We start from the raw sequence: 14,502 nt of genomic DNA on the forward strand, positions 1-14,502 counted from the left end.
TAAAATATGCCTGGATTGGAATTGTAAATGAAAGGTATTTGCGTAATTTCTGCTGGTGGTATTAAAAAATGGCGGAACTATTTTCAGTAATATTAATGCTTTGTAACCTAGGTAGTTTGGTGTGATACCCAATCAGCCAGTAGTCATTTTCATTGGTCGATAGCTCAAGATTCAAGATTTTTTATTTGCTGAAACATTTTTGACAATGAGATGTTATTAGTACATATTGTCCAGCAGAAATATTTCACCCTATATAATCAGACATGCAAAATTTTACAAAGTATAATTCACATTTAAACTATTATTGAATTTTAAATCATCTCTTGTGTAGAAGCACCTTTTTATTAGCAACCGCTTAAGCCTTAATTGAAATAAGTTTAATACTCGTTCGTAACGTTCGTTGCGGTTGTGGAACGATGCGGGAGGGGTGACAGTTGTTATAATTTGACGAATCACTGAGTTCTCATGTCACGTCATCACACCCTACCGCACCGCTCCACTACCGTAGTAACCTACTCAGTTATGCGTTATACCTGTAGAGAAATCAGCTGGTCAACCGATCGATCTACACATGCAATTTAGGCCGTAGTGTCAGACTGAAACTCGACGTCCATAACCTTCGGCAGAAGCTGATAGGTTTAATAACCCTAAGAAATTCTGTTCAAGAGTGGCTAAAAGTCATTAAAATAGTGTTTTCAACGTTTTAAATGTTGACTGTTGTCTTGTTGAACCTGTCATAAAATATGACACTGTGACTTTCACCCTCCACGCGACGTCTCTTTCATTGCACTCTCGTGCATTCGTAACAGAGTCGGCGCTTGCTAGAAACTGAATTGGCTTCGGCCAATTCTTTGGTCCATTTTGGTCAAAACTGAAAGTTTGGCTTAAGGTGTTTTTTGGCTGAAACCCACTACTTACCACGCTCTAAAACGCAATTAAAAAAAATCCACCCAATCGAAGCCGGGATCGATCAGCCTGTCGACAATCATGAATTATTATTTTCAAAGTTCTATTAACCTAGAGCTCAATTTGTTTTATTCGAAAATGTAATAAGAGTATGTGGTTAAGAGTTAGTAACCCTATTTGTCGGATGATAATTTAGGCGCTAATCACAGGCTGCCGGTCTCTTTGTTGAAGGGTGGGCGTGATTAATGATACCCCTCTATTTGGGGTTAATCTTTAAACTGGGTCTTGCGATATAGAGTTACGTCTACAGGAATTAACTGAGTTAGCGAAATCAGATGGAGTTAAGTCGCTTCGGAGCGCTTTCATATGAACATAGTTTGATTTTTAGTAGAATATTAACCAATGAAATTCAATAAAAATTTGAATTCAGAAAAGTTCTGGAAACACTAGGAAACAAAGTTTGTCAGATTTTCGTAAAATGTATGGTTTCAAAGTAACATAGGCTCTGTCAATGAGTTGTATGCTCGCTTGGACGAAATAAATTTGTCCAAGTTTGTCTACTGTATGTATTTGAGATTTTAGTATTTCTCAGTAATAATGCATTTAATAGTAAAACCGAACACAAAAAATATTTTAATAATTTTGCTCTAATTTCTTCTAAATCTTGGTAAAATCTAAGTTCCGAATGATAACCACTTCTGTTGTCGTCAAGCACAGTGTGAACCGATAAAAATAATATTAATCTTTTAGAGTGGAAACAGCTTTTCCTCGATTTAAAAACTCGATCAAAAAAAAAGAAGAACATAGAATCGAACTTTTCATTTTCCTTTGCACATTCAAATTGAATCCCGCCGTATACCATTATTTGACCAAGAGACGTAAAACGATTAATTCTTTTACTTTTTTATACCAATACCTCTCTCTCTGTAACAATAGGTTGTAGTGATTTTCCTTGAGACCTTTTGTTCTAGTTGAAACCATGTGTTCCGTGATTAAAATCTTATCTTCTAAAAAGATAAGTTCAACGTTATTTTTTAATGACTTGTCTATTAACGTTATTATACTTGTTAAAATGTGTATTACATAATAAAAATTCTTTTTCCATTTCTAACTATAAGCGTTGCCAATAGTATAGTTTAGGGTGCGTTCGAATTTACCGCAAAGTGCCGTGCAGAGGCAGCGCGGCTCTCTTGCCAAAGGAGCTGCGCTGGTAGTCTATTTAGGCATAGCTCTCTTAACGATTCGATCAAAAGGGCTCTTGCCACCATAGGCATTTCTCCGCTCATTGAGCCGGCAGGGATTAGTCGAGGTGATGGCAAGAGACCTGATAGATTAACGCTGGTTCCGTGGGAAAGGGGACGGGCGCTAATGTGGGACGCAACGTGCGTTGACACATTGGTCATCAGGGAGACAGCATCAAGACCGCTAGTAAATAATAATTTGATTAGAATTGTTTTGATTTAATATTTTGAAATGAAAGTATTTTGTGATTTGATTTGATGTAATATTTTCAATTTTGCCTTGATTTCAATAAAAAACCGCTAGGAATTTCGTTCTTGGGGTACTTTTTGTCAAGTATTTCGCTATTTTCCTTTAAATTACAGTTATTACACTGTAACGCCATGTTTTACTTAAATACTAATATTATTGCGGAATTTTTTATTAGCAAAAAGCAAAACGGCATCTTCAAAACACAAGTAGGTACTACCCAATTCAGCCTGTTTTTCACGATTGACATTAAATTCAATTATTTTTACCTTTGTAACGGAACACTCTGGGCTCTTCACATTAATATTCGCCTTCATTTATGTCCTTTTGGGCATATCTTATTATTTAAGATGCCTAATATAGATATTTTATCGAAAATCAGGATTTGAATGATTTTGCTGGATGTACAATGACAGACATTTGCAAACAATATACCTAATCATCAGAACAACGATTTTCTCGGTCCGAGACTTAATCGTTACACTATCCGACTATGGGTGACTTTTCTAGGTAAGTTAACTGCGCGTTCATCTCTCATTCAGTTGAATGTCAAATTACGATGTTTTTCCGTCTTTTTGCCTTACCTATGCACAGTTGTAACTTTACTATATGTTAATACACAAAAGTTGTGATTAAATTATATGTTTTGTGAACACTAATTATGGCTCCAACTGACGGACTGCATGCTCGATAGCAGTCAGTTACAACCCCAACTACACCGTGCAGTTGAACTTATCAGCTTCATACGTGCAGTTCGTCTGCTAATACCTATTTTCTGCAAGCACGCATTCCATCTAATGGAGCCTTTAATGAATAGGCAATTCAGATATAATACTTTGTTTCGAATTCTACCTACTATTGAAATAAAGCAATGTTAACCTTTGACTTCGAAAATTAATCACGAGCTAGAAGATATATTTCGATAGCAAAACAATTAGCGCGCGGGTGAAACACAACATTGTGCAATCAACAATATGACAATAACGTTCACTAAACGTGATTTCACAGAGGATAATTACGTAGTGTAGAGCCTTTATAATTCTCGTTAATAGGTAACGTAGCAAAGGTTACGCAAATATTGTGTATAAATTAATCGCATATGAGGATAAGTAGGTCCTGTACGTGGAACGTCATTTATCAAAGGTAACACAAACATTGTATTTTAAAAGTAGTCGCATAAAAATAAGAACGTAGTATAATAGACCTTGTAGGTGATGGGTCTTAGACTAATTTGCGTAAATTGATAATGTAGCAAAGGTCACGCAAATATTATAATTTAAAGGTATTATGTTCAAGAATTAGAAAACACATATAAGTACAACTATTTAGAAAAAATAATACCTACTAAAAAACCAGCAAATGTTTTACTGGAATTATTAACTAACATTAATATTGTATGACTCCGTATCCATGTTCGACTAAGATACTGACATACTGACTGATACAGACTGTTGTAACTAAGATATTATATAAATAGTAGAAGGTGGGTACTTGGTGCATAATATATTAGTTGCCAACTGAGAAATGCAAAGGGACTCTGAACAGTTCTGAATGCAACTCGATGCAGAACGCTTGAATTATTCATGGACTTTGAAAGAAGGACTAATCGAGTGAAATGCCCCAGCATCTCTAACTTTCTACAGATTTTATGTGTAGATTTTATTACGTCATTAGTCTAAATAAATATTATAAAAGAAACAGTTGACTGGAAAAGAAGTACTGGACGGATCGGGCTAAATGGCATGCAGATAGTTATTATAACGTAGACATCCGCTAAAAAGGAATTTTAAAAATTCAAGCCCGAAAGGGGGTAAAATAGGGGTTTGAAATTTTTGTTACCTACCTAGTTTATTACACGGACTTATTGGTGCAATCTTTTTATACACAAGGAACAGAACAAGCTTGTTATAAATCTGTAAGCAGCGATACAAATGTTCCACTGGGGCGCTTCATAGTAACAACATGTTCCAACGAACATCAGTGTCCGCACTCCTGTCAATCGTAAACAGTTTTAGACGAAGTACATAATATTTTGTAAAAATTCACGGTGACCGTCTTTGGAGGTCCGTATTTGGCCTTTTCGTTTCCTCGATGCTTGGAGATCACGTTAATATCTTAATATTAATCTGATAATAACTGCAAAAACCTAAGAATCGAAATTTCGTTCTCTTAGTGAGTTATGTATCCGGAGGGATCTGGGATACCACCGCATTATTAACCCAAGAGAACTCCTGCCATTATGTGATTGTTGGAAAGGACTCACGACCCTCAGTAATGAAGGAATACAACTACAAAGAAGAAAGAATCAACAGCGTACAAATTATTTTTACAATCTTAAACTAGGTTTAACTAGTCACAAAAGATTACTTAAATATTAAATTATTAAAAAAAAAATTATATATCAAGAGAATAGACTTAAATAGAATATTACATATATCTTATCTAATATCTTACAAATAAAAGATAACAATAGCTCATAATATCAGATTTTACATATTTATTTAGATGTTCATAAATAAATAATGTTTTTAAATAAAGATAACCCGAAATTGTATAAACCTTATAATAATAATCCGTTTCTTTGTCAAGCAATAATTCCAATATTTGAAAAAGAGAAAATATAAGCGTACCGTTACCTATATAATCCGTATCTCCATACCCACTGCAAAGCTTCAAGTTTTATGGACTAAAAGGTTTCCAAGAGCATTCTATCCCTCTTTTCCGTAAAATACTGATAAATGTTATGTTATTTCCCTTTTGCTATAATAAAAGGTATAGGTAGGTAGTTTTCATATCTTGCAGTTTTCATTTAACTAGGATCTCACCAATTATCGTAATATATTATACAATTTCTAGTAAGCCAAAACTTCGAGTTTTTGCAGGGTCAGAAGTTGACTTTACTTTAGATATATAGCGACAAAATGTAGCACTCTATAGACTGTACCTACCCAGTCTGCCATAGTAATTGTGTCGCTTGCATTCAGTGGCTCCCACCAACTCGTTTGAGATCGTATGCCCACATACTTAGTGGGGGGTTTTCCAACGCTGTATTTCTCGGAGCGGGTTAGCAATACCTTGGGACCCCATCACTAATCGGTTTTTCGAACTCAATATCGCTTCAGGTCTAGCGACCATGGTTTGGAGTTAATTCGATAATTTTTAACCAAGAATACATGATATTTTAACTTAAAATACCTGATGGTACCTTCCAGGTATAACTTAGCTAATGTGCTTAGTAGGTACAAACTAAGATATCGAGCGTAGAGGTTAGCTTTATAATTGGACAGTATTCATTAGGTTGGCTTTGCAGCGAGCTTCTTATAATTAACTCTGCAGAATGACGATTCGGGAATTGGTGTGGGAATACTTGGCAAGGTGAAAGTTTTTAAATTTTACCAACACAGTTAATCGTGTCGAGGTCAAACCTTCAAGGTGATTGCAGATTTTCTTGTCAAAGGAGTAGGTGAGTAGACCTTTTTATTTATCGTTTGTTTCCTAGTTTTTATATCTTCGCCTCTGATCCGTTGGTCTAGCTGCAGATCGTGAAGTCCCGGGCTCAAGTTCCGGTCGAGTAAATAAATTATTGGAGTTTTCAGTCTATAAATTCTCAGCTTAAAGTTTGCTTTCAAGTAACAAAAGAACATGACAAACAAACAAAAATAAGCTGCTAAAATCAGAATCCATCCGTTTAGAATGTTTAGATGGATGAAAACAAGAGAATAAAAATAAAGAGTTGCCTTCAGCATTTTGTAAAACTGAGAAGTCTTCGGGGAAATAAGCACTTAATGAAGCTATCAGTCAAGTTGATAGAGATTGCCATGTCTCCGGCCGCGCGTTCCCACACCAGCGCGCCCCGAAACATCATTACCGCTGCAGTCTTAATTAGTTCAAGACTAGTAGCTGAAGCAAGTCGGATTTGATTGTGGAATTTCTTTTTTAAATATTTGTACATTGTGCTTATGTACATTAGAGTTTCTTATTGTTTTTTCAGTAAAGCTTCTTATGAAATTGGCAAAAAAATCTTTGAAGATTTTGACCTACCTAGTAGTCCTCTATTTTTGTTTTTTCCTAAATGATGTAACCATAAATTCGCGGTTTTCAGATTTATTCCTGTACTTGTGCTATAAGACCTACCTAACTGCCAATTTTCATAATTCTAGGTCAACGGAAAGTAGCCTATAGGTTTCTTGACAGACACGACGGACAGACAGATAGACAGACATAAAACAAAGTGATCCTATAAGGGTTCCGTTTTTCTTTTTGAGGTACGGAACCCTCAAAAGATAATGGCGGACAGTATAGGTAGGCCAAGTGCCTTACTAAAATATCCAAATCCCTTTGACATGAATTTAATTTGATACCGGAAGGTCCGTGTATAAAATAGCTGTCTCACGAAGTGCCTCAGGCACCGCTATTCTAGGAAACTAGCACATTATTGTAAGAAGCTATAGATATGTGTACTATGTTTGCAAACCTGCAATGCTTTGAGTTTCTCTCTTGTGGAAACTTAGCCATAAGCCACAGTGCTTGTGTAATGACTGATGAATCCAGAACATGGTCGCTAACTAAATAGGCCTCGTAAGAAAGCTCAGAGTCACCCAGCGAGTAATGGAGAGAGCTATCCTTGAAGTTTCTCTACATTTAAACCAAAAAATGCGAGTTTTCGAGCTCCAAATTAACCATCATAGGAAAGACTTCCCCATAATTGAATACATGTTTAAAATAAATGAATCTTTCGTATTGACAGTTAAGAGGGCTCTCTCCGTCACTCGTTTCCACTCGTTTCATACAATCGTAGTTACAATTTCATTTGAATATTAAGCAACCTTAGTCCATGAAATTTTGCAGACATATTCTAGAAACTAATATCTATGTCTGTGGTTTTCCAGATTTCTGTTAAAATCTGTGGCATTGTAGCTCCTAAACTAATAAACCGATTTTAATTTAGTTCTTTTTCTTTGAAACGTGGCTTGATCGAGAGTATTCTTAGCTATACTCCAAGAAAATTGGTTCAGCCGTCTGAAAGTTCTTTTCTAGTTACTGTAACCTTCACTTGTCGGGGGTGTTATAAATTTTTAATTTACACTTGTGACGTTTGATTAAAAGCTACTGATTTGACTAGTAGGCACCATCCCTATGGCGAAACGAAACATTATATTTACATCACTAAATCCACGCTATTATTCATACAGACCAAAAACATTAGCAATAAATAAAGCCAAATAAAATACGGGAAATACAAAAACGAATTGCGTCTCATTCATCGTTCCCATAAGAAAGCTATGTCGTTGGCTTATCTGCTCCCTCGGGGTGCAAAAACACACTGATTAATGAGTGTCGGAGAGGACAGATCAATTAAACACGGGAAAAATTTACTCTCTTTCCGAGTCGTAACCCCTTATTATAATAATATTATGTACCAGCAGATTTCCGGCGTGTGGTTCTAACACAGTTTTACAAGGTAACAGTTGCGCAACGTCTTTGATATTATACATATTATAAATGCGAAAATATGTTTGTTTGTTGGTTTATTCGTTTGTTGGTTTGACCTTCAATCACGTTGCAACGGAGGAACGGATCGACGTGATTTTTTGCATGGGTATAGATAAGGACCTGGAGAGCAACATAGGCCCGCAAAATACCGGAAAACAATTCCCGCGTGAACTTAAAAACCTAAACCCACGCGCACCCTTCGCGCACGGAACCCTAAAATTATTAACACCAACTAGTATTTCAACAAAAAAATGTCGATGAAATCCGCAACGATAAAACAAACAGGTCGAGATGGTTTAAACTCTCGTCTAAAATCCGCATTGCCAAGTAAAAACATTGGCGGTTAAGAGTATTTCTAAATGGCGAAATAAAAATAGCGCACGACCCCAATGCGAATGGGATATACAGTTGGAAAAATGGGGCTTGTAAACCACTTAGAACAGTAGGCCGCGTTCAGGCACACTCGTTCACATCTTGACATAGAATTAGCGCCTACATTACCTACTATTTCACTATATAAACAGTTTTGATACAAACCACTAAGGCTTGGAATGCCCGGCGTCCGTGTTTCCTGCCTATAACCTAAATAGTAATAAATACCTACCTTCAAAGCAAGAGATTTAATTAGTCATTCATCATTTTGGCGAGTGCACTCCGACTTAGACCTCATCTTTGCTTTTTATTTTGATTGTTTCAAGCGCAAGCCTATGAAACAATAAAAAAACCGGCCAAGCGCGAGCCAGACTCATGCACCGAGGGTTTTGTACCACAAATATAACGGGCCAAGTGCGAGTCAGACTCGTGCACCAAGGGTACCGTACTCGGGCATTTTTTCAGACATTTTGCACGATAAATCAAAATCTGTAATGCATAAAAACAAATATAATCTGTTTTAGAATGTACAGGTAAAGCCCTTTCATAATATGATACCTCACTTGGTATAGTTATCTTACTTTGAATATTGAAAATAATATTGTCTGTTTTTGATGTAACCACGAATTCACGGTTTTCAGATTTTTTAGGATTCCGTACCTAAAAAGCAAAAACGGAACCCTTATTTATTTATTATTTTATTTATTTATTTAATCATTTAATTAGAACGGACATTTCAGTCCAATTACACTAATTAAATTACACATTAAAAATAAATTTGTTACGATATAGGATCACTTTGTTGTCTGTCTGTCTGTCTGTCTGTCCGTCGTGTCTGTCAAGAAACCTATAGGGTATTTCCCGTTGACCTAGAATCATGAAATTTGGTAGGTAGGTAGGTCTTATAGCACAAGTACAAGAATAAATCTAAAAACTGCGAATTTGTGGTTACATCATCTAAAAAAAAGTGTTTCAATTTTCAAAATAAGATAAGTATACCAAGTGGGGTATCATATTATGGCAGGGCTTTACCTGTACATCCTAAAACAGATTTTTATTTATTTTTATGTATCTGGCTGGTTTTTTTCCTATCCTGGTATAGGACCAAATTTCATGATTCTAGATCAACGGAAAGTACCCTACAGGTTGTCTTGATAGGCACGACAGACGGACAGACAAACAGACGAACAAGCAGACAGACGGACAGACAGACCCAGATACTATAAGGGTTGCTTTTTACTGTTTGAGGTACGGAACCCAAAAAAACACTAAGTTCCTTCCTTGGTGTTTCCAGTCGAGCGCTTGTACTGCTAAGTTGTCGGGTTATCATCGCAGAGTGAGGCCGATTCAACCTCATTCTGTCTAAAGTTTTTAAGACTTCTTTCTCTTGTTGCAGCGCACTTCTGGCACATCACGGATTTCCACTACGACCCCCACTATGCAACGCTGGACTTCAATAGAAGGCGTAAGTAGAAAATTGCTCACGATTTTTACTACGTGGACGAAGCCAGCAAGCCTGAGAGGTCTCCACAATGTTCTCTCTTGTATACGAGAAAACCGTTGAGCTATTGAGACAATCTATACTAATCCATAATTCCATACTAATATTATAAATGCGTTAGTGTGTCTGTCTGTCTGTCTGTCTGCTAGTTTTTCACGGCCAAACAGCTTAACCGACTTTGATGAAAGGTACAGAGTTAGTTTACATCCCGGGGAAGGACGTAAGCTACTTTTTATCCCGGAAAATCAAAGAGTTCCTACGGGATTCTTAAAGAACCATCTGTTTAATCAATTTATATGGGTACATACTACATCTACATACAGAGGTAGCTCTCGTCACAGTAATTGACATAGGTAACTTTTTATCACGGAAAATCAAAGAGTTCCCACGAGATTTTTGAAAATCTTAATCCACGCGGACGAAGTCGCGGGCATCATCTAGTGAATTAATTAGTAGATTGTCTACAGAGTGTCGCATAACGATTGAAGAGCGTGGAGGTTTAGGCCATCACCGAGCTTTTGGTCACCTCGGCGATTACTCCTGCGATAGTCCGGTGGAGCTGATCAAGTCGGCGCTGAAGTTTATGAGGAACCAGCGTACGGAAAATTTAGAATTTGTTCTTTGGACTGGGTGAGTTTATTTACATTCAACTTTTTAAGAGCCAAGAGCCTTTGCACATAACGATATTTTCACGCAGTTGAAGTGCGATCAGCTTAGCTTGCTACCTACCCTTAGCACAAAAGACGTTACAGTCTCAATTGTTGCAATTTCTATGCAACATTTAAAACTCTGCCTGACAAATCTATTTTTAACTCCATAATACAGTCATATTACATTTGATTCAAAAGTAGTTGTAGTTAAAAGGTTTAATAGTGCTTTTGAATAAAAAATATTGGTTAAATTTTTTTTTTTCAATTTGGGCTTCTTGAATCCATGCAGTCTTAACTGTCCTACCCCTAGTGTTTTTGAATGCTACGTCGCCCGTTTAGCTTCACTTACTTATATTATGAGCTTTGTGTCGCTAAAGAGGTGGTCAGCTTGCTTCACTCGCCACCTCTCCTCTTTGCTCCATTCGGCTTCGTAGGCAATTCAGGACCACCTTTGCGAGCTTCTAAAATTTAACTATTTAAATATTATTGAGTTCTATAGATTCGTTGTACGAGTTCCAAGAATTAGTTTGATGTGTTTTATTTCTTTTTAGAGACGTTACTTCTTCTCTATACTCGAATAAAGAGGAGGATAAGTACCAGGCAATTAGAAGTATGACGGAGCTCCTGCGAATGACCTTCAGCTCTGACTTCGTTTTCCCTGTGCTTGGTGATACAGACCCGGAACCTTCCGAATCCTTAAGGATTGTATGGAATCACTGGCTTCCCTTGGAAGTTTTCGAAACTTTTAACAGTGGTAAGAACATCTTTTAAATAAAATATTTTATAATAATCTTTACATATTTTTAAAAGACTGGCCCTGACTGACTGACTGAGATATCCATCGATGTAGAGCCTATTAGTGCTTGGGTTAGAAACTTAAAATTTTGACAGTATGTTCCTTTTTTGACTCACTAAGAAACTATTTTTGGAAATTCCGCTAAAACTAAAACAATTTAATAGGGGATGCGTATGAAGGTCCTTCATTTTCATCCATGAAAAATTGGTATTTTGGCTTTAGGTTAAAATAAAGAGATAGATAAAATAGAATAAAGAGATATCAAACTGGACAGGCGAGAAACCGGTGGGGCAGCCAGTGATTGGATGGGTGATGAAACACTCATCACCAACCACCCAACAGAGCCACACCTTCCGTCCCTGGGGCTATGGCCCATGGGTGCGTCTACTGCGCCCTCTGCTCGGGACACTTAGAGAGACGCGCGGGCAACACCCCATCGTTGCCAGGTCAATTATCCGTGGCCAATAATACCCCATGCAGAGTTTGTTGATTACCAGGGTACACCGGCCCAAGCGCTGCTGTTACCCGCAATACGGGGGCCACGGGGAGGTTAAATATCAAATTAAATATCATTCGACTATGTTTATTCTGTGAGAGTATAGATAATGGAGAGATTAATTGATTTGTGGCTTAGTTACAGATCTATAACAACAAATAATAGAATAATAGGCGTAATACGTTTATATGAAAAAGCATATGACAAGACGTGTAACCCTTTTAATGCCAATATATTATTTCTTATTTCTGTCCCAGGGGGTTACTACACAATAGAGCAGACGAAAAGCAGGCTCCGGATTATTGCACTGAACACTAACTTGTTCAAAGTCGATAAAGAATACGGCGACGCCGCAAGGGAGCAGTGGGAGTGGCTGGATGCTGTGCTTAAGAAGGCCACTGATAAAAATGAGATGGTAAGTGAATCAAACTATTCTCACCACTCTCAATCTAGTCAGTGTTATTGCTCGCGTTTATTCACGTGCTGGACGACGGTCCACGTGGATTTAGGTTTTTAAAAATTCCGTATCCATTTTTCGGGATAAAAAATACCAAATGCCCACGACTTTGTCCACGTTGATTTAGGTTTTTTAAAAAATCCCATTCTTTGATTTTCCGAAACAGAAAGTAGCTGATATTCGTTTCGGGGATGTAATCTAAGTGTGTAATTTTTTAACCTTCTAACCAATTTCGAGATAGGTATTTGTTGTAGTAAAATGCTACATTCCGTTATCCATGTTTTTCCGCAATAGCGAAGTACGCGAGGACTGAGGACATTTAGTTTCCAGGGCGGAATGACATTGCGTGGCCGGTAGCCAGTGAATTATAGGTTTGTAATATTCCTAAAAGAAAAGGCGGTGCTCAGGCTCGTCTGACCCACAGCTGTCAATGTAATAGACTAGCCCGTGCCAATACCCGTACAATAATACTTAAATAAGTAAGTAAGTAAGTAAAATATTCTTTATTGTACACCAAGACAGAAACGTATAAATAAAATAGATGTTTGTACAATAGGCGGCCTTTTCGCTAAAACAGCGATCTCTTCCAGGCAACCTTAGGGTGAGGATATAATAAAAATTAAAGAAAGTGGAAGGGGTGTACTAATAAATAAATTAAATACACATATATAAAAAAATGTATGTAATATGTATGTATATTAAATATCACTTGCTTGAACGGTGAAGGAAAATATCGTGAAGAAAGCTGCATGCCTGGGAGTTCTCTATAAAATAAGGTGTGTGAAGTCTACGTGACTACACCTAAGCCCTTGTCATTCTGAAAGGAGACCCGTACTCAGTAGTTGGCCGGAGATGGGTTGATCATGATGATGATGATTTCAGGAGAATAGAGGCTTGGTTTTTGCACTGACCTCAATAGTGACGATTCTATGACGCATGGTCTCTTATTATGAGTGTATTGTTTGATTTCAATGCAATGACGAGTAGGAAGGTAGGGACCTACGTACGGCAATTACTTTTTGCTTTTAATGAAGCTATTCTGGAAGAAATTTGGGTCACACGAGAAGCACATTGCACATAGAGTCTATCAATGAAACCGTTGCTATCACACTAATATTATAAAGGCGAAAGTGTGTATGTGTGTGTGTGTGTGTGTGTGTATGTTTGTTACTCCTTCACGCAAAAACTACTAGACGGATTTGGTTGAAATTTGGAATGGAGATAGAAAATATCCTGGATTAGCACATAGGCTACTTTTTATCCCGGAAAACCAAAGAGTTCCCACGGAATTTCAAAAAACTTAAATCCACGCGGGCGAAGTCGCGGGCATCGGCTAGTTCACTATAAAATTAAATTTTGAATATATAAACCAGCCAAGTACGAGTCAGATTCGCGTCAGAACCGAGGATTGAGAACTCGGTTATTTATTCTGACATTTTGCACGAAAGGTAAATCAAAAACTATTAGTTATGTTTAAAAACTGTTTTAGAATGTACAGGCAAAACCCTTTCATATGATACTCCACTAGGTATAGTTATCTTACATTGAAAATACTAATTAATTAATTATATTTATTCATAAACACATTTTATTTTATTTTTTGTGATGTTATCAAAAATTCACGGTTTTCGGATTTTTTCCTTTACTTGTGCTATAAGACCTACCTACCTGCCTTTCATGATTCTAGGACAACGAGAAGTACACTATATAGGTTTTCTTGATAGACAAGACAGACAGACAACAAAGTGATCCTATAAGGATTCCGTTTTTCTTTTTGAGGTACGGAAGGTACGGTAGGTACGGCCGGTGCAGGTGCGCACCGACTGGCAGGGTCGCCATGAAATATTAAACTTTTGGTTGTGTTAAATGATGGAGACGGCGTTGTGGTAGACGTCTTTATTCGTTGGAGGCTTAAGATCGACCCTTTATGACAACTAACAGTAATTATAATAAAATCTTATAAGCTATTGTCTTACAGATATTTCTTAATCTAACCTAAATAATTTTACAACCTAAATAATACACCATGAAAACGAAATGAAATAAAACGTTTCCTATCTTTCAGCACTAGAACGTGTTTGCGGGATTAAGTGATAGCTGTATTGTGGCTTTACGTGTTTAATGGGCCGCGGGAGGGATTTCGTTTAAGCTTTTCATAAAGTTAAAATCAAAAACTAGCCAAGTAGGGAGTCAGCCAGGGTTCATATTTTTTTCGAAATTTTGCTCGATAAATCAAAAACTATTATGTATGAAAATAAATAAAATCTGTTTTTAGGTAAAGCCCTTTCATGTGATACCCCACTTGGTATAGTTTTCTTACTTTGAACATTGAAACATATTTTA

The 14,502-nt window shown here is 36.9% G+C and overlaps 1 protein-coding gene across 1 annotated transcript in view; it reads left to right on the forward strand.

The window, feature by feature from the left end:
• The window catches only part of LOC123867511 (acid sphingomyelinase-like phosphodiesterase 3a), a 48,142-nt gene that overhangs the window by 24,840 nt on the left and 8,800 nt on the right, over window positions 1-14,502 (forward strand). The window contains exons 3-6 of the mRNA XM_045909577.1: window positions 9,656-9,724; window positions 10,228-10,390; window positions 10,962-11,164; window positions 11,960-12,117. Coding sequence (XP_045765533.1) covers window positions 9,656-9,724; window positions 10,228-10,390; window positions 10,962-11,164; window positions 11,960-12,117 — 593 coding nt within the window. The remainder of the gene's footprint in view (window positions 1-9,655; window positions 9,725-10,227; window positions 10,391-10,961; window positions 11,165-11,959; window positions 12,118-14,502) is intronic.

This window comes from Maniola jurtina, chromosome 8, assembly GCF_905333055.1.
Source record: "Maniola jurtina chromosome 8, ilManJurt1.1, whole genome shotgun sequence".
NCBI classification, from domain to species: domain Eukaryota; kingdom Metazoa; phylum Arthropoda; class Insecta; order Lepidoptera; family Nymphalidae; genus Maniola; species Maniola jurtina.